General features: G+C 38.1%; 2 protein-coding genes across 2 annotated transcripts; one reads left to right on the forward strand and one right to left on the reverse strand.

Annotated features, from left to right (window-relative positions):
• Positions 1 to 223: 223 nt before the first annotated feature.
• Positions 224 to 1,197, forward strand: LOC135710311 (general odorant-binding protein 56d-like). Its single transcript, XM_065232832.1, has 3 exons — positions 224 to 331; positions 387 to 533; positions 605 to 1,197. The coding sequence occupies exons 1-3, from the start codon at positions 275 to 277 to the stop codon at positions 815 to 817; spliced, it is 417 nt and encodes a 138-aa protein (XP_065088904.1). The 5' UTR covers positions 224 to 274; the 3' UTR covers positions 818 to 1,197.
• A 16,232-nt stretch (positions 1,198 to 17,429) lies between these two features.
• Positions 17,430 to 18,033, reverse strand: LOC135710312 (general odorant-binding protein 56d-like). Its single transcript, XM_065232833.1, has 2 exons — positions 17,955 to 18,033; positions 17,430 to 17,893 (listed from the first exon to the last, which is right to left on the reverse strand). Exons 1-2 carry the CDS (start codon positions 18,003 to 18,005, stop codon positions 17,549 to 17,551), a joined length of 396 nt encoding a protein of 131 aa, XP_065088905.1. The 5' UTR covers positions 18,006 to 18,033; the 3' UTR covers positions 17,430 to 17,548.
• Between the last annotated feature and the right edge of the window lie 2,509 nt (positions 18,034 to 20,542).

Here is a 20,542-nt window from a genome sequence, read left to right on the forward strand (position 1 = left end):
TTTCTCTCACTGAAAGTTAAGCGTCACGCCCCAACTAGCCCCGGCTCCGGATCTGGTCTGTTGCATCCGTTGGAAATCCCCATTCAATAAAAGATGAACGTTATTTGATGCGATCTGCTATAAAATTTTGCATCTTAGCATTGTGTTAGAATGTTGTGAATATATGATTAGGTATAAAACTGGTGGAGTAATCTTTATAGAACATCATTCTAGTGTTAGCATTCTGAGCGTAAAAGACGGTCTCGGTTTGGGACGAATTTGACTTGAATTAAAAATGAAACCTTCAGTTCTGATAGCGTTGGTTGTATGCCTTGGCGTTGCAATTGCCACGGTAAGTTTGTTAAATTTTAGTTAAAACAAGTGCTTCACGAAGTTCTACTTGCTAGCCTCAACAACCGAACCTCGAAGACATCGGGAAGATTCGCAATGGAGAATCCTATGCCCTTGAATGTCTGCTATCGAGTGGCTTGGATATTAGTTCCCTGAAGTCGCTACAAACCGGAGACTTCTCAACCAGTGGAAACAGCGCCAAGGTGAGCGGAAGTAAAATGCTAATTAAAGCGATCCTAAATCAGGTTCAATCTTTATCAAATTCGAAATGTAGTGTCTGGTGAAATGTTTCTTCGAGAAGACCGGTTTCATGGATGCGGAAGGAAATTTGAACGAGGAAGCAATCGTAAAACAACTGAGTCAGTTTATGCCCAAAGATCAAGTTGACACACTGGTGAAAAACTGTAATTTGGAAGGCACCGACTCATGTGACACAGCATATCAGGCGACTGAGTGTTACTTCAAAAACAAGGCTGGATTGTTCTAATGGAATGGAAAATTACCTCGGGAAAAAAAACCTAGCTAAAATGCTGTGAATCAAGGTAGAACGGATTATTGACTGAGTTAATTGTTGATCATAAATAATCAACCATTTCTGTGCTAGCCTTTTTGTGCAATGAATAAAGAGTGTGTTGTAAATAAAAATTATGCATTTTTTTGAATGAGAAAACAAACAATTAAACAACGCGTGCACTAGCTGTGAAAAAATTCGTTCGTTATTCATTGAATCGTTTGCGTGTGTATAATTTAATTACCTATAACTTCCGTTTGTAAATAGTTAAGGGTGCTGGTTTCATATAAGTGGGATTTCAGCAGATGGTATCTCTGACATTCAAAGGAAACCATTTTAATAAATTATATACGTTCCCTTATTCCCTTAGGTTGTTTTTTTTAATAACCAGTGCCATTTGACAAATGATAACCATTTGGCCCAGTGATCAATATCTTATCTCAGTGAAAGGCTCAATGAAAACTATGGCAAAATTATTGTATAAACGTTCATTAAAGTTATTTACCCATCTCCATGCTTTTCATTTTCCATTACACCCAACCAATTTTCACGAGGTCTTATTTCCTTATCTTCCGATATTCAGAGAAAAAAATCAAAGAAAAATAAGGTAGGGGAAATGGCTTTACTGTTGGCCTAAGGATCTAAGATTGGGCCCATCGCTAAAAATCTGCTATTTATCAATGTTATCTAGATGAACGCGTCATTGGGACGGTACTTAATGGATATTTTTAGTCGCTATTGAAAATTTAGTCGATTGCTGAATTTACCCTGCGGTATAAATTGCACCCTTCCTGGTGTTTCTGAATTTCCCTAGGTCAACCCTTTATACATTAGACTGGCCCACAAAAATAAAAGTTCTAATTTTCCACGGGCCAACCTCTAGATTTGTGCCTTTAGGTGAGACAACCATTTTCTGAAAGTTTTAGCTCATTAGGTAGTAGGATGAGCTGGCGCTTTTAGTTTGCATTTTGTATGGAGATTTTGAATTAAATACATGAAAAAATGACACCCCTACACTCGATCGATCATAAAAAGTTCCCTTATTATCGATTTGATTCAGATTTTCAAAACTTGTAGTTCAAACAATGAGTAACAACTTTCCTCAAGACTGCATTATGAATCCGGGTAGTTTCATTGAGATATTCGCTTTTGAATGTATATGAGCATTTTGAATATGAACATTTCAACCAATTCCCCTAAACAAACATCAAACCAAAAGCACCAGTTCTTGTTACTTCAAAAAACAGCTGAAACATTCAGAGAGTGGTTATCTCACTTACTGACACGAGTCTGGATGTTGGCCTGTGGAAAATCTGAACTTTTTTTTATTTTTAAGTGGTAATCTAGGCATTACGTATCAACGTATCAATTGCATAAGCTACCTGCATTTGGTTGCAATATACGAACAAAATGCATGTAGAAATTCAAAAATGAATATCTCCATAACACCAATTGAATCGTGATGCTGCCTTAAGCTAAGTTGTTCCTTGTAGCTTAAGCTATGCGTGCTTAAATTTTTGAGCTTAATCGAATTTGCTTAACCAGTTCTATGTTTGAAAGAGTGTAGGAATGTTATTTCTCCATTCATTTCAACCAATTTCCCCATATACATTTGGAATTCAAAAGCGTCAGCTCGTGTTACATCCGAATGAGCTGAAATTTCTAGATAGTGGCCATTAGGTGAGGCACAAATCTGGGGCTTGGCCCGTTGAAAAAAATGATTGAAAAATCTTCCATTTATATGTGGGTCAATCTAATATACATGGAAGCAACATAGTAAATAATTAATCATGATGATTTAAATTGGTAATGGTAGCATAAGGCGAAACAAAGATAATTTTCAAAACCTATTTGTAAATGTAAATCTTCAAAATCTTTCCAACCTGAAGATATGAATTGTTGATTTATACATTCCTAAAACTAAACGTTGAAATCAGATCACAGTTTAAAAACAGTCTGCAATCCCAACGGTTCGCGAGAAAATGGCCTTACAAGGTTTGTTTACAAAATGAAGTTAAGGCCGTTTCAATTGTTGGTCTTGAATTATAAGCATTCAGTTGCAACTTGTCAGAAGTGTAAATGGGCGGTTTATTTTTACAACATAGAAAAGAATCAAAACTTTCTGGTACTTTCAAGTGGAGCGCAAAGAAAATCAACAAAATGTTAGCATGAGCTCGTTTATTTGCTACAGTCAGCCGCAAACCTTCGAGATAACTCCAACCAAAAAAAAAATGCCGCTGCATTTTCTGCGGATGTCACAAAGGAAACTGTAAAGAGTGTGCCTCCTCACCATTCTGAACCATCTTAACTTCGAATGGACACATTGCTACACAAAAAATGACTCATGAAGAGGAAATATATAATTATCTGGACTCAGAGGATGATACCTACGCAAACTTGCGTCTCTTATCAGATTTACAGTCGTTACAGTCGTCACAACAATTCAACAATCAGCATTGAAGACTTTCTTTCCTTTTTTTAATACTCGCTTATCGGACATTCAGTCACACGATCCTAGACCATTGATTAAAACTACCCTAGCAGTGGACCTTATAGAACCATTCAAAACTTTTCCAAATGTTTGTAAAAATCATCGGTTGCACCCGTAGAATAGGAATATACATTTGCCCCCAAATAAAAAAATTAATTGCTCTTGTAAAAAGAAAATAGTGCTCGAAATAAAATCATGCATTAGGGTAGAGCACTACTTCGTCGTAATCGCCCATTTCCGTTCTATCGATCAGAAAAGATCAATAATATCAATGATTTCACCATGCACAAATCAATAAAAGGTTTGTTCAGATGCGTTAGTTCATTAGCTACAACATCAATCCTATTAGAGCGCATTGTATGAATATTTACGCTCATTGTTCTCAAAACAAAAGAAGCGCTCCTAGCGAATCTTCTTGTTCTACGTTTATCCGTAGGACGAAGAAAATTTAGAATCAAGAAGCAGTATTAGATTTTGAGCAATATCTCAACAATGTGTGACTCTTCATCAAATCCAACGGTACGTATGGAAAGGTGAATAAATTTAAAAGTCATCTTTTGAGAGAAATTTTCTATTTTTGGTTTAATCCCGTTCAAAAATGAGAGGTAAAGCGAGGGTTGTTCTTAATAAGGTCGGAGATTAGATCAAAAACCCTATGCTTTTCTGTTCTGCTTTCATCCAATGTAAGCATTAGACATTTTAAGAAATTGCGCACTTGGTGTTTTTCTTGTCTGCTGTCCTCTGTCGCCAAATTGTCATTATGAAAATGCCATTAGCCTTGGAATAAAATCCAAGAAATTTTAATAAAATAATGGCTAAATTAGAGATCCGATCATTCCATCAAATTCATTTAAATATTCTCATCCCACTGCGACCTAGCAAGAAGTACAGTCGACTTGTTTCGCGCTCCGGTATTTCGGAAGTTTTCTCGGCATTCGGTTGGTTTGAATTATCAGTTTTTCCTCGCTTAGTGATTACTGGCATAGTACCCGGCTAAACAATTATCTGAAAGTGAGTTTTTTCTGAAAAGTGTGGTTTTCGGCGTCATCGGAAAGAAAATTGTTCACTTGCAATTGGATATTCGCAAACCAATTTGCGCTTCATCGGTGCGTGATCACGCATACCTGCACACAGATCATCGTCATCGAGTGTCAGCATCTGCCTCCGCATTTATACCGGTCATCCATCATCGTGTGTCCAGCTGAGTACCGAGCCTCATACAAGCACACCACTACAAAGATCGCCCGCACACGCGCATCGAAGGTCACTCACGCTGCGCGTCGCGCCGCTGCTGCTGTGTAATCACTCGGTGGTAGTAGTATAGCAGATAAGTTTTTTTTTTCCTGTTTTTTTTCTCTCGCCCATCAGTTAAATTTAATTTTGTGTTTCTGTGTTTGTAGTTTTTTTTTCTGTTTATTGTGTCTGTGTGGTATTAAACATCGTTTCAGTGGTAGAGCGTTTAACGCTCCCACTCGATGGCAAGAAAAGACGAAAACGTCCTGTCATTCATGGTTCGTCTCAGAAAAGCCCCCGATCGCGAGCCTATCCAGATGACTCAACTGGGCCATGGGTTGTCTACTTTCAGCCCAAAAACAAACCTTTGAACTTGATGCAAATTTCCACTGATCTGACGAAGCGATACTCGGCCGTGACCGAAATCACGAAGGTTAGGCATAATAAACTTCGTGTTGTCGTTTCTAACCTGAAGCAGGCTAACGAGATTGCTGCCTCCCAGCTCTTTACGATTGAGTACAGGGTTTACATACCAGCTCGTGATGTGGAGATCGAAGGTGTGGTCACCGAGGCGAGTCTGACCCCCGAAATCTTGGAGAAGCAGGCGGTTGGCCGTTTCAAGAACCCCTTGCCCCCCCCCCCCTGAAGATACTGCATGTCCAAAAACTGGGCTCAGTATCTGTCAGCGAGGGTAAAAAGAGTTTTACCCTTACAGACTCGTTTCGCGTGACCTTTTCTGGTTCAGCCCTTCCTCAGTACATCGAGTTGGGAAAACTTCGGCTACCTGTGCGCTTGTTTGTTCCTCGGGTCATGATCTGCCAAAACTGCAAACAGTTGGGACATACGACCTCTCACTGTGGCAGCAAGGCACGCTGTTCCAAATGCGGGGAGAAGCACGAGGATGGCGCCTGCACAGTCACGGCACCAAAATGCGTGTACTGCAAAGGATCTCCTCCTCATGGTCTCCCGTCGTGTCCGGTGTACAAACAACGCGGGGAAAAACTAGAGCGCTCTCTTAAAGAACGTTCCAGGCGGTCTTTTGCAGAAATGCTTAAGACAGCCAAGCCATCGACCAACGAAACAAATCCCTTCACTCTTTTGTCAGATGACGAGTCTGGCTCTGACTTGGCTGAGGAGGGAGTTTCTTTCAGTTTTCCGGAAGGTTCTGCCCGGAAACGAAAACGCATCCGTTCGCGGAAAGTTGCAGATCAAGAACCCCAAATCAGCTTGCCAAAATCAAGGAGTGGTGGAAAAAAGGAGACTTCTACTCCTCCTGGATTCCACAGAACTGATTATACCCAGGATTTTCCACCTCTCCCGGGGACATCCAAAACCCCCGATGCCCCAATTTTCAGAACACAAGCCCCTTCTTCATCTGGGTTGTTCTCATTTGATAACATTGTGGACAGTATCCTCAATAACCTCGATATTTCTGATCCTCTGAAAAGCATTGTTCTGGCAATGCTTCCTACTGTGAAAACCCTCTTGAAGCAGTTGACATTGAAGTGGCCCCTCCTTGCAGCAATCATCTCCTTCGATGGATAATTTTCCAAACGAGGTCGGGGATTTGATCACTGTTCTACAGTGGAATTGTCGAAGTCTTATTCCTAAGATAGAATCGTTTAAGTTTTTGGTTCACAATAATGATTGTGATGCATTTGCTCTGTGTGAAACTTGGCTCTCTTCAGATATCGATCTTCCTTTTCATGATTTTAACATTATTCGACTGGATCGTGAGGATTCGCGTTGAGGAGGAGTACTTTTGGGGATCAAAAAGTGCCATTCCTTCTAAAGAGTGAATCTTCCACAATTTCCAGGTATTGAAGTTGTCGCATGTCTGGCTTTTGTTAAAGGCAAGAGCCTTTGTATTGCTTCTGTGTATATTCCTCCCCGAGTTTCGATTAGTCAAAAACAACTTTCAGATATCTGTTCAGTTCTTCCTACTCCACGGTTGATTATGGGAGATTTTAATTCCCACGGTACAGGCTGGGGGGAACTGTATTATGACAACCGTTCTACTATGATGTATGACCTCTGTGATAACTTCAATATGACAATTCTTAACAATGGAGAAGTAACACGTCTGGCTGGTCCATCCTCAAATGGAAGTAGATTAGACCTCACACTTTGCTCTAATTCATTATCGTTGGATTGCACGTGGAATGTGATCCAGGATCCTCACGGTAGTGATCACTTGCCGATCAAAATTTCGATTGCCAGTGGGTTCAATTCGACGGATTCCGCGTACGACCTCACCCGTTATATCGATTGGACAACGTTCAAGACTGCGATAGATGAAGCCGTGTCGTCGGTAGAAGAGCTTCCACCGTTGGAGGAATATAACTTCCTCTCCAATCTGATCTTGGACAGCGCGCTTCGAGCTCAAACTCGGTCGGTTCCAGGAACGTCTTTTCGTAGGAAACCTCCTACCCTTGGTGGGACCAGCAATGCACAGAGGTTTATCGTAAAAAATCCGACGCGTTTAAGCTTTTCCGGAAACGCGGAACACCCGAGTATTTCGAAGTGTACTCGACTCTTGAACACGAACTCAAGAGCCTCATCAAAGCCAAGAAACGCGGATACTGGCGGCAATTCGTGGACGGTTTATCGCGCGAAACGTCGATGAATACGCTTTGGAACACGGCGCGAAGGATGCGTAACCGGTCTTCAAACAACGAGAGCGAGGAGTACTCGGATCGGTGGATTCTCAAGTTCGCGCGAAAAGTATGTCCTGATTCCGTGCCGGCACAGATGATTCCTCGCGAAACGACGAATTCGGTAGACGAGATCAGCCAGCCTTTTTCAATGCTGGAGCTCTCATTCGCACTCCTTTCGTGTCGCAACTCGGCTCCGGGGGCTGATAGGATCAAATTCGACTTGTTGAAGAACCTCCCAGACGTCGCTAAGAGGCGCATGTTGAACTTGTTTTGTCAGTTCCTGGAGTTCAATATTGTTCCAGATGATTGGAGGCGAGTGAGAGTTATAGCCATTAAAAAGCCTGGATAACCCGCGTCAGATCATAACTCGTATCGTCCCATCGCGATGTTATCGTGCATTCGAAAATTGTTGGAGAAAATGATCCTTTTTCGCCTCGACAAATGGGTTGAGACGAACCACCTACTCTCAGATACTTAATTTGGTTTCCGTATGGGGTAAGGGAACGAACGACTGTCTCGCGTTGCTTTCCACAGAAATCCAGTTGGCTTTTGCTAAAAAAGAGCAAATGGCTTCTGTGTTCTTGGATATTAAGGGGGCTTTTGATTCAGTATCGGTTGAAGTCCTTTCAGACAAACTCCACGCTTGTGGCCTTTCCCCATTAATTAATAACTTTTTGTACAATTTGCTGTCAGAGAAACATTTGAGCTTTTCTCATGGAAACTCTACAGCTTCTCGATTTTGTTACATGGGTCTCCCCCAGGGCTCATGTTTAAGCCCCCTTTTGTACAATTTCTATGTCAGAGAAATTGACAATTGTCTAAGTGACAACTGCACGTTGAGACAACTAGCAGATGATGGCGTAGTGTCTATGACAGGGCCCAAAGGGGTCAACCTGCAAGGACCCTTCCAGGATACCTTGGACAATTTGTCTACTTGGGCTATCCATCTAGGTATCGAATTCTCCACGGAGAAAACTGAGTTGGTCGTTTTTTCTAGGAAGCATAGCCCAGCACAACCGAACCTTCAACTTTTGGGTAAGCCGATCACTCATTCCATGTCTTTCAAATATCTTGGGGTCTGGTTCGATTCCAAATGCACCTGAAGATCCCACATTGAGTATCTGAGACGAAAATGCCAACAAAGGATCAATTTTCTCCGAACAATTACCGGAACGTGGTGGGGAGCTCATCCGCAAGATCTTCTAACGTTGTACCGGACAACGATTTTATCGGTTTTAGAGTACGGTAGTATTTGCTTCCAGTCGGCGGCTAAAACTCACATCATCAAACTGGAACGTATCCAGTATCGTTGTCTTCGTATCGCGTTAGGATGCATGCACTCGACTCATACGATGAGTCTCGAAGTGTTGGCGGGCATGTTGCCACTATCGGATCGGTTTTCGGAATTGTCCCTCAGGCTCCTCACCCGTTGTGAAGTTATGAACCCACTGGTAATCGAAAACTTTGAGAAGCTTCTTGAGCTAAACCCTCAAACTCGTTTTATGTCATTGTACTACATGTACATAACTCTGGATGTCAGCCCTTCACAGCATAATCCTCATCGCGTATGCTTCTCCGACTTCGGCAATTCAGTTAGTTTTGATTTATCCATGACGCGGGAGATTCGTGGAATCCCAGAACATCATCGTTCCATGATTGTTCCGTCAATTTACGCTGCAAAGTTTGGCCAAGTTGATTCCGCAAGATCGTTCTTCACAGATGGATCACTAATAGAGTCGTCCGCTGGTTTTGGTATTTTTAACGAATTTTATAGCGCCTCTCGAATGCTTCAAGCTCCTTGTTCCGTATATGTTGCTGAACTGGCGGCAACATACTATACGCTAGAAACGATCGCTTCACTTCCACCAGATCACTATTTTATTTTTACGGATAGTCTCAGTTCTGTCGAGGCTATTCGTTCTATGAGGCCGGTAAAGCACTCCTCGTATTTTCTCATGAAAATACGAGTGCTTCTGAGTGCTTTATCTTTAAGATCTTTTGTCATCACCTTTGCATGGGTCCCATCTCATTGCTCGATTCCGGGCAATGAGATGGCTGTCTCCAGTGCTGAGATTTGTCATTGTCATTGACAGACTTTTGCGCGATATTGACAAAATTGTTTTTCACATAGTCAATGATAGACTTGATCCTCAAAAAAATCTTTGTCAAAATCTCATTCATTTTTTCGTCAATGACAAAGATTCACCTGGTAACAGAAAGTGTAATTTCTTGCATTCTGAGACACATTATTGTTATCCAAGCCGTTCAGGGCGTAGATGCTTATTCACTTTAATGGCTCCATGTAATTGTTTTGCTCAAGCCATTTAATTTCATCTCAAATTTAGCTAATAAACAAATCAGCACATGTCCGTCACTGACAAAAATGCTACTGACAATTGACATGGTTTGCCTTGACGATGACTGTTAGCTCAAACGAGTGACCAAAGCAGAATTTTGAGTATCACCGTGTATTGTCGAAATTTTGCAGCACTGGCTGTCTCACTTGCTAAGGTGGGCGATCGACAAATCGCCTACGATGAGTTTTTCTTCATTTATCGTCAACAGTCACTCGTCAGCTGGCAGAATAAGTGGAGTGAAGGGAGTTTGGGACGATGGCTATATTCGATCATCCCTAAGGTGTCGAAGAGTCCTTGGTTCAAGGGGTTGGATGTAGGTCGAGACTTCATTCGTATGATGTCTCGCCTCATGTCCAATCTCTATTCGTTAAACGCTCACTTGTTCCGTGTTGGGCTGAGGGACAGCAGTCTCTGTGAATGTGGACAAGGTTACCAGGACGCAGATCACATTATTTGGTCTTGTGCTGAGCATCGCGGAGTCAGATCTGAACTGTACGATTCCCTTCGGGCTCGAGGTAGACAACCTAATGTTCCAGTTCGGGATATTTTGGCTAGACGCGATCTGGAGTTTATGAAACTCATATATGTTTACTTTAAGAATACTAACCTTAGATTGTAAGTTTGATTCCCAAGCAACAATTTTTGTTTCATTGAAGTTCTATAGCAGTTGATATATTTAACCAAATTATAAAACCTTCACTGAGGACCACATTGCTTTAACAACCTCCTGAGAACCGCTATACAGCTATGTCATGGCCAATTGGCCCAGTTTTAATGTATTCGTTAAAACTTGATATGCAAACTACCTTAAGACCATAGGTTTTATGTCAGTTTTATCACACTCTACACGTGGTTGTTAAAAATGAAAACATAAAACCTCCTCCAGGTCAGAAAGTTTGAACAACCTTTTGATGACTACCATAAAACTATATTACAACCGCATAAATCGCTCCTGAAGAAGTTGATAAAACATGATACGCAAAACATTTCGACAACCTTGAAGGTTTTAAGTTGGGGTTTTTGGATGATAGTTAATATTGAGAAATATTTTATTGTGGTTTTATTCTTTCGATGTTTGATGTGAAATCATAATCCTTGTCAGTTTGTAATAATAGCTGATAGTATTGTATATTGAAAATTAGACGATTTTATCGCAACTTTGAACCAATCTGTATATGCTTCAGAGCATACCGTGCAATATTTATGGTGATTATTATACCAAAGAGGAGCATACATTTAGTGCGCCATATGTATACTAAAATATAGGGATATTTTTAATTTGTCTGCAGTAGCACCATGCATTAAAGAGTCATTAAAAGATTATCTATTTAGAGCAAAACTGTTACTACTGTTGAGCAATAACCAGTCACATGTTATTTAATTATACATAGATGTATGAAATACCTCATTATAACATATTCTCCTAGATTAGAATTCTATAGCATAACATAAACCTAATGGTTGTATCTTAGCATTTCGTAGTGCAAATTGAGAGCGTTAAGTTATATTTCAGCTCTATAACTAGGTTGCTGGTTTTATTCGGTACAGCGAATCAAAATAAAACAAAAACCATGGCAACCTGTCAAAAAGTCAACATTCCAAGCGATCCTGCTATTTTCTCTAGTCATCAAAATGTAAGAAATGCTTATTGGATCTACAAAAAGCTTTTACAATACAAGGTGTAAAGCCGTGATGCAAATACTGGCCATCTCCAACCGGATTAAGTGAAACTGTCGGCGTTGTTTCAAGAAGGGTTCGTGGATCTTTCGGAAGTGTATCGGAAAGCCGCTTATTCAATATTTTTAAAAGCTCATTCACCGCACTGTGCCTTATGTTAAATGAGGGAGCCCATAACTATAGATACTCCAGGAGTTTCATAGTGGCGATTGTCTCATCTTCATCGTGTTCAAAAACACTGAAAGGGTTTTCATTTCATGTATCTGAATAGATTTGTTTTTTTATATTGGTAACAATTTTCAGAGAATTTTTTGTTATTGCTGTAGTATATTTCTTACTGTGAATCTTAAGACTCTGATAAAGATGATAGTTGTAATGAGGTTTTGATGAAGGTTTAAGACAGCTTCAAGTTTTATATCGGTCATAAAAAGTATGTCATAAAACATAATGTATGTTTTGTTTTGGTTTTATTCTGCAGTTATAAGTAGTGATACAGAGCCACCTTACAGCTACCGTTAAAACTATGAAGTCTGAGTTTTAATTTAGTAGTCATAAAACAGTTTTATACTCGACTTGATGGCTTGATTTTATGACAAGCACACAAAACCGTAATACAATCATAGGCTGCAAGGGATGCTATGATAAAACAATGATAAAATAAGAATAAATCTTCCAAGCATTTAGATTGTTACTTGGGTTAACCTTGTGTTTAGTTTGTGTATTGTGCGTGTAGTTTTTTTTTTAATGTTTGTTTTCAAGATGAATAGAAATAAGTTCATGTTTTAGGATTAATTAAATATTTGTATAATAAATCATATTTCAAACCTCCTTCTCCCTTTCCCCATCCAAAAAATTGTAAATCTCCACTAACCTCGAGACGACCGCGAGTAATCGGTTCAATTCCTTTAACTCTAGATTTAAGACATTAATCATGTATAATGCAAATGATAACTCGGCTCTGTAAAGTTTATTCGATTGAGCCTGTACAAATAAATTAATATAAAAAAAAATAAATATTCAAATATTTAACGCTCATATTATCCCAATCTACACGATAAAATTTCAAGCGCATATGTATTGGAACTTCTAAAAATTCATATATTTTCTTTAAGATTTTCACTAATGTCGCCATGAAACAAAATTGATTGCATGGTGATCTTGACACCAACACTCAAACCTATTTTTACCGCTAAAGATTTCCATATGGAAAAAAGTATCAGCAGAACAGAAAAACAACAAGCTAATTTATGGCGGTTGCTTTGAAGCAATAAAAATTAAATTGGATTTATAACTGATTTTCACCAAAGCGTAATAGAACTGCTAGAATACAATATTACTCTTTAAGAGGCTATGAGAACCTTTTGTAGAGTATGGAGCTTTATTACAAAAGGTTTTAAGACAGCTTTATTGTGATTCTCAATCATGCTTTATAAACCTTATCAAGGGTGGTCCACTAAGCTGGAAAAAGATTGTATAGCGGTTATCATAAAATTGATCTCAAAAACCACTAATAGAGTGCAATCAAACAAGAAATGCTACTTGGGATATGCTCTCGCCGAAAGAAATAAAATGCTTGTACTAGTCACATGTTCACTCTCAAATAACATATATGAATATAATTGGCACAATGATCCAGTTTATGTCATAGACAAACTTGCAATCACTTTGAACAAATGTATGCGCAGAATATTCTGGGAGCAATATAATAATCCTGAAACATGAACATCTGATCTATATTTGAAAAATTACATGTTGAATACGTATCAAGTTAATTTATGAACTATAAATTATTTGAAGATGCTAATTTCAAATAACAGACTGTAGTCGTAATTTTTATGCGATAGATGGAGTAGATGAAAGCATAGAGTTGATAGTTCCGTTAGAGTACGGCAGTGTGAAGATTGTATATAGATATTAGAATAGCGAACTAGGACAACTTTTAAGGAAGGTACAAATCGGTTTTTTCATCTCTCTTTACCAAACTCCCCCTTTGGAGAGGGATGGTGAGGGGTGTCCCCCCCGCCACCACTGGCAAAAAGAGATGAAAACCGACCCGCTCAAGTACCAACTGTGTGTTTGAAACAGTTCTACCGATTTTTTACCGCACTTCAGTTATTATTTGAAGGAAGGCATCCAGTCGTAGGTTTGGAAATTGCAACTATTGTTTACCTCTACCACGATATGTGCTCCTGTCATCGTCGACTTGACGATCTCGAGGGGACACAGGTGGGGTAGGTGCTGCTACTGTACCTTTCGACCATTGACAGTAATTGATGGTATGCTCCCATCCAGAGTTATGTACTTTGACTATATGTTTTTAGTATTACTTAGGGGGAGTTTGGTAAAGAGAGATGAAAAAACCGATTTGTACCTTCCTTAAAAAGTTGTCCTAGCTCGCTTGTCTAATATCTATATACAATCTTCACACTGCCGTACTCTAACGGAACTATCAACTCTATGCTTTCATCTACTCCATCTATCGTATAAAAATTACCACTACAGTCTGTTATTTGAAATTAGCATCTTCAACTATGTAAATCGTTGACTTCACGTAGAAGTAATACTAAAAACATATAGTCAAAGTATAAATTAATATTATTATTTTTATTATAGTCTCAATGAAACACTTAAATCTGAATGTAGTCACTCATTAAAAATTAAAAATTGGCCAACAGCAAACGATGACGAAACCTGGAGGCATTGATGTCAAAGTCAAAAAGGTCAGAGGCTTCGTTCAATTGATGAATCATGGTGACAAAGAAACTGTTTGCAGCATAGTTGGTTGCATGTACTACTTCATGTAGCAAGGTTCTCGGACGGAGTGTTCGGGCAGGAACATACCGATTAATTTTGGCCAGTAACTCAGAAACATCATATTCTGCGAGCTTTAGCAACGAAGACGACCTGCGATATGTTTCGTCGCTTAGCAATAGTATCCAAACCCAGTAAACGACAGCGGTCAGCATACGGTGGTAAATTCAATAAATCAACTTTAAATGCATATCATTAGGGAAACACATTGATAATCAAAAATAAAATTAAATATTATTGTATTGGTTTAGGATATAATTTGAACTGAAATTGATTTAGGAGATTTTACGCCTGAGATGGAAACATGATTATTATTGCATAAAATATTTCCACCTTGGCTTTTTCCCTTCCCGGAAAAATAAATGAAATAGATATGATAAATTCAAACTGGAGCAGTTTTTTATATAAAATTATTGCACGTTAAACGATAAGTAATTTAAACTTAAATTTACACGTTCATGCATATTTACATTGTTGTTCGATGTAAATTCAATTAATATGAATTGAACTTTTCACTGTGATATAAAAATACAGATACAAGTGAAAATCAATGCAAATGAATGGATTATCAAATACTTCGACGTAAAACTAAAGCTGTATTGCTGTATGTTTCAACTGAAGCTAGAAAATACACCAATGTGCCAAATGTAAATTTATTGTGCAAAATGTGTGCCTTGAAAAACGACTCTTGTGTAAAATTTGGACTAATTCGGTCGTAATTTCAGGTGCGAAAAACCGTCAAAATTTGAAAACCGAATAATCACCCAAGGAAAGGTGAAATATCGCACATCGATTTGTTTTAAACTGAATGACTTAAAAATGCATGAATCGTCGAGATCTGGAGCTATCTTGAACATTTTTAATATGTCAAAATCGACTTTCTGGGACTTCCCAAGCTTTTCACATAACTAGTATATCATTTTAAAAAATCACCAGTACCTCAAGACCAACAATTGCAAACGCCTCAGCTCCATTTTGAAAACAAGTTGCAAGCCATCGTAAAATAATAAAAATGAACAGGTACAGGTATATTTGGGCAAAAATCAAATTTTTCTCCACATTCATAAAAAAGCGGCGCCGGTGGTGTAGTGGTAAGCGTGATTATCTCTCACCCCAGCAGGCCTGGATTCAATTCCAGTCTGTCCCAGTCAGTTCTGAGGTATAACATCTCTGATCACGCCTTCCTTCGGAAGGGAAGTAAATCCGTTGATCCTCGGTCCAGGTATGGGAGCTACCTCCCTGGCGTCGGTAGCATTGGTGCTCAGCACGGAATACAAGATCGATGGAAAACAAATCAAGGAAAAAAAATCATCTAAAAATAATCTAGAACATAAAATATCCATCTGCCATAAGAGATGCACTGTTATTTCATTACCATCCATTGCTAGAATTCTATATAGGGGAAATGGCTCTAATGTTGGTCTAGGGATCTAAGATTGGGCCCATCGCTAAAAATTTGCTATTTATCAATTATATCTAGATGAATGCGTCATTGGGACGGTACCGTAAAACGGGGTAACATTGATAGTTTTTTAAAGTATTTTCTAAATATTTTTTACAGCAATGAATGTTTTTCAAATTTTATATTTTTAAAACAAGTACTGAGGATCCAAGAGTAAATTCGATAGTAATATGTTGAGCGAAAATTAAAGTATTTGCACTATTTTTTTAGTTTTGTGACCGAACTTCAGTATTTTGATTTGGGGTTATTTTGATAATGCTCGGTGAATGTAGAAAAAAATGAGTGAAACTCAAACAATTTAGTTCATTTAATATGAAACTTTGAATGAGTATATAATCAGAAAACTTCATAAGCAATAAGAATACAACATTGAATTTGTGATGGCTGTATCGGAAATACATTTCATAAGTGATGGTTTGAGTGCATTTTCAAAAAGGCGAAATACACGAAAATGGTTTTTTAATATTTTTGTAAAATATGTAGCACATACTATATAAAATCTATATACTATTTCAACGGAAATACCCTAAGCTACAATATGGAACCAATGTTTCTTATTTGGAAAAAGCACAACTAGTAAATTTATTCTTTATATTATACTATCACAGTTATCCGCATTATCAAAGATACCCCGTTTTACGGTACTAATAGATATTTTTGGTCGCCAATTTAAAATTTAGTCGATTTCTGAATTTATGTATGGGCCCAAATTAGGAGCATTTAGACCATTTACATCCATTTTCCCTATGTATAATATTTCCGGGAAGGCGGGAAATAGGGGAAATGGATGTAATGTCGGCCTTAATGCCCCGAATTTGGGCCCATACATAAATTCATCAATCGACTAAATTTTCAATAGCGATCAAAAATATCAATTAGTACCGTCCCAATGACGCGTTTATCTAGATAAAATTGAAAAATAGTAGATTTTTAGCGATCTACCCAATCTTAGATCCATAGGCCAACATTAGAGCCATTTCCCCTACGTTGTCATTATAACTATTTTGAGTTATCAAAAACTTAAAAATGCTTTTGTTTAATTTATTTTATTCGGATGTATGGGATGTTCATGCTCAGCAAACGCAACAAATCATAAGTTTAAAACATTTCTCAAAAACATAGACAATTTATAAAAAAAAAAAAAAAACAGTATTGAGGTATGGATCAATTACATTAGACTTTTAGGAATTTTTTATATATTATTCAATGTTCTTCAACCAACTGTAACACACATTGCTTTTGTTCTTCATCTTTTATAAAATTTGAATTAAATTTGGAAATCAATGCTTTACCACACTCCGCATTATAATTTACTCCTTTGAAGTACTCCACTGTTCTGTATGGAGTTCGAGCAAGGATTCAGACATTTATTAAGCTTTACATAATCTTCAAATACCATCGCTGTCTTGTACAAACGACTTATTCAAAATTTAAATATTTAAAGAAATATAGAGATATGTTTCAAATATAACTAAAATCTGTAAAATGAAATCCAATTCGAATGTGTCAATAATTCGTATTGAAAAAGCATAGTATTGCTAGCGTAGTTATCTGGGGCCGAAAAAATTTATACTCATTTGAGTTAATTAACAGCACTTGGAAGAGGTTAAGCATTTGACAAGATTGTTATCATAATATCGAATTTAACTTGGAAATTTGAACAAAATCAGAGGTAGAGATAATTTCTCACTCCAAGCCCAAATGCATCTGTTCCGTGTTGTGTAGGCCATATTGGGGATCTGGGTGTGGTTGCCAAGGACAATATATTCTAATCCCATTCCAGTTGAAGAACCGTTGAGGGTATCATTGTTCAAATAAAACAAATGTTTAGCTAAGTTAGCATACAATTGCTGACTCGGGAAATGTTAAAAGGATACTATGTTCGGACATCCGTAGTAATAATCAAGATCATTTGTAGGAAAGGTTTTGTTTAATAAATAATCACTCTAATCAAAAATTTCATCAGGTCAGTTCATAATCCAAACTAATCGCACACTAATCACAGCACAATGTCTCTATTTAGACCAATCCGGCCTTGGTGTTGTAGAAGCACTCGGTCATCTTGAAGGCGGTATCGCAGGCATTGGCACCCTTCTGGTTGCACTTCTTCAGGGTAGCTTCAACCTTGGACTTGTCGTGATCGACCGACAGCTTGTCAATGACGGTCTTCTCCTGAACCTCACCCTTGTCGTTCATGAAACCGGCCTTCTCCAGCACACACTTCGAGAAGCATTTAGTCTTCTCATCCGCTCCGGCAAACTCGCCCTTCTTCAGCTTAACTGGAGTATCTGGGGCGACTCCGGTCGATTTGACGCATTCAGCAGCGTATGTTTCAGCCTTCTTTTGCTGGTCAATGGTTAATGCCTGTTCGTGGATAAAAGATGTGATGAATTCGGATAGAATACTCTTTGTAAGATGATCTTACCCAAGCACCAGCAGCCAAAGCAACGACAGCGATAGCAACGAAGAACTTCATTTTGAGTTGAGAACAGGTTGTTGTTTGAATGCTGCAAACTGAATGATGACTTCCAACTGCCCGGTTAGGCTTTATATAGGAACAATCTTCCAGCCACTTCGTTCTAGATATCCTTCTAATTGCACTTTTCGCTTACTTACGGATTCAAGGAATGTTAGTTTTTCTACTCTTCTCCGATGCTAAACGCCAACTAATCGTCGTACAGATTGACACTGATTTCCTGGTGTTCTTGATTGTTCCAGAGAAAATTGAACGCCGGCTGTGTCGTGCAAAATGTCAATAATTACACCGGATCGGTAGCAGCGGAAATGGCCGCATCACCGAACTGAGAAAATCATGTCAGGAACACAGCAAACCGCAAGGCGGCCTTGAACTTGAGGTCCACTCTAAGCTGCATAGACGCCGGTTTGAATGTAACTTTGTCGCACCCGGTCAGCTGTTCATTAGTCGCGGTTAACCACAGTTTAGCCGTTTCGTTTAGCTATTTCGTCTCAGGTAAGCAGCAGGGTTAGAAATATAATAAATCATGCATGCACCTATAGTATGGCACGAGCAAGCCCTCTATCACACTGCAACTTTACGCGGTAAGCGCCACTTAGGGGAGGCTGGTGTAAAGCGTGCAGTTGCAAATTACCCATTACAAAGATCTTTTTTTTTTATATTATTAAAATCCATTTAACCTTCTTGGGCCATTCGTGTCTTGTACGGGGTTAGTTTTAAACTCGTGATTTTAGCGGGCGCCGTCCCTATTTTTTTTTTTTATTTACATAGATATATCTTATAAATATTCTATAAAAGGTAAGTAATAAAAAATATGGAAGACCTCTAATTGACGTTTTACACCCATTTCCCCAATATAGCTTACACAACACGAAACTCTAGATGCATTTGTGCTTGAAGTGAGATATAATCTCAACCTCTGGTTTTGTTTAAAATTTCAAGTTAAATTCAATATTTTGATTACAATCATTTCAAATGCTAAACCTCTTCAAACAGCTGCTAATTAACTCAAATGAGTGTTAAATGTTTCGGTCCAAGATAAAACTACGATAGCAATACTATGCGTTTGTAAAGCGTATCATTCAGGGAACACGCTTTCGTTTCTTAGCCAACGTTTTTAATTTTTCGTTGTGGCAAATTTTACTATATCTTTTATGGGTGTAGTTGCAGTGTACCATTGAACTAGCTACATTTTATATGTGACTAGTCTTTGTCATGATCTCCCTCTTTTTAGTTTTGTTTCATTTGCTTCAGAATCCTTTTTTTTTATAATGTGAGATGTCTATAGATAGATGTGTAACAGAAACTCCCAAATTGATCACTGCCAATAAATCTGTTTGCTGAGGAGCAATGAAATAAAATCATAATTGAATTGAAAAAAATAATTGAAAACCAACAATTGAATATTAAAAATTTGCAACAGGAAATAATTTTATCGTCACACGGTTTTTATTTTATTACCAGGAAAGGTTCAAATAAAATAAAATAAAAGTGAATATTTTGAAAGGATTTTCAAAGTCACTCCACCATATGATAACCGTAACTAACATCTATGTTGAATAAGTCCACGACAGCTGCTATTTGCATAGGTGACCTATAAACAAGCAATAGCACCATTTTTTTTCTTGAAATTGACGATACTAACGTTGCAGTTCAGACCTTCTCGAATAATGTCAGCTACTTTCAACTAGAAATGCTCTAAGATCCTAGATCATATATTCAACCAGGTTCAAAAAATGTTTAAACTGATGGTTTTAAATTAAACATCAGGATTGCTGCAATCTTGCAATCAATGTTTAGATATCTATCGGTAAATGGTGAACTGTATTTCAAGCAGAAATAATGTAAATTATAAATTGTGGATTGCTTATGGCATAACTTTATACATCCAAATATATGTATTTTCTCTGACACACAACCTGCTCTAAAAGTATTGCAGTCAGTTACCTGTTCACCTAAATTGGTTGTAGAATGCATTCAATTGCTGCAACAGGCTATTTTGCGTACCTGGGCGCTATGGCATTGAAGGTGATGAGTATGCAGATTTTTTTGCTAGATTTGGATCATCGAAACCACTCCTAGGTCAAAAACCATTTTGTGAGGCCTCAGAATGTACCCTCGAAATGGAACTGCGAAGATTCAATGATATATGACATCTGGAAAAATACTATAGCAGCCCGACAATCTTAAAGATTTATATCACCTAATAAAACCGATTTCTTTGTGTATCCAACATAAGTTAATGTACTTTAAGCAGGTTAATAACGGGCCAGTAAATATTATTAAAAACCATTAGGATAATTGAAAGATGACACATTTTGCTTCTGCAACCTAGATAATGCTACCGGCGTGCAACATTGTGTTGCTCAAAATATTTGTATGTGGAGTAGGTCCAATAAATTGTACAGGCTAAAAATAACGGCCAATTCATAATGGGCAAGTTCAATATCTAATCGTGTGAATCGCGTGTGATGGTTGAGTAGGAGTAGGTAGGAGATAGAAATGAATGTTACCTACGATCTTGGATGGATGAAAAA

Source organism: Ochlerotatus camptorhynchus, unplaced genomic scaffold, assembly GCF_037179485.1.
Source record: "Ochlerotatus camptorhynchus isolate MF236.1 unplaced genomic scaffold, CSIRO-AGI_Acam_v1.1 ptg000378l, whole genome shotgun sequence".
NCBI classification, from domain to species: domain Eukaryota; kingdom Metazoa; phylum Arthropoda; class Insecta; order Diptera; family Culicidae; genus Ochlerotatus; species Ochlerotatus camptorhynchus.

Coding starts and splice junctions, on each gene's coding strand:
- LOC135710312 (XM_065232833.1), bottom strand. CDS start 18,005: ATGAAGTTCTTCGTTGCTATCGCTGTCGTTGCTTTGGCTGCTGGTGCT. Junction 17,894..17,954: donor CTTTGGCTGCTGGTGCTTGG/GTAAGATCATCT, acceptor ATCCACGAACAG/GCATTAACCATTGACCAGCA.
- LOC135710311 (XM_065232832.1), top strand. CDS start 275: ATGAAACCTTCAGTTCTGATAGCGTTGGTTGTATGCCTTGGCGTTGCA. Junction 332..386: donor TTGGCGTTGCAATTGCCACG/GTAAGTTTGTTA, acceptor TCTACTTGCTAG/CCTCAACAACCGAACCTCGA. Junction 534..604: donor CCAGTGGAAACAGCGCCAAG/GTGAGCGGAAGT, acceptor TTCGAAATGTAG/TGTCTGGTGAAATGTTTCTT.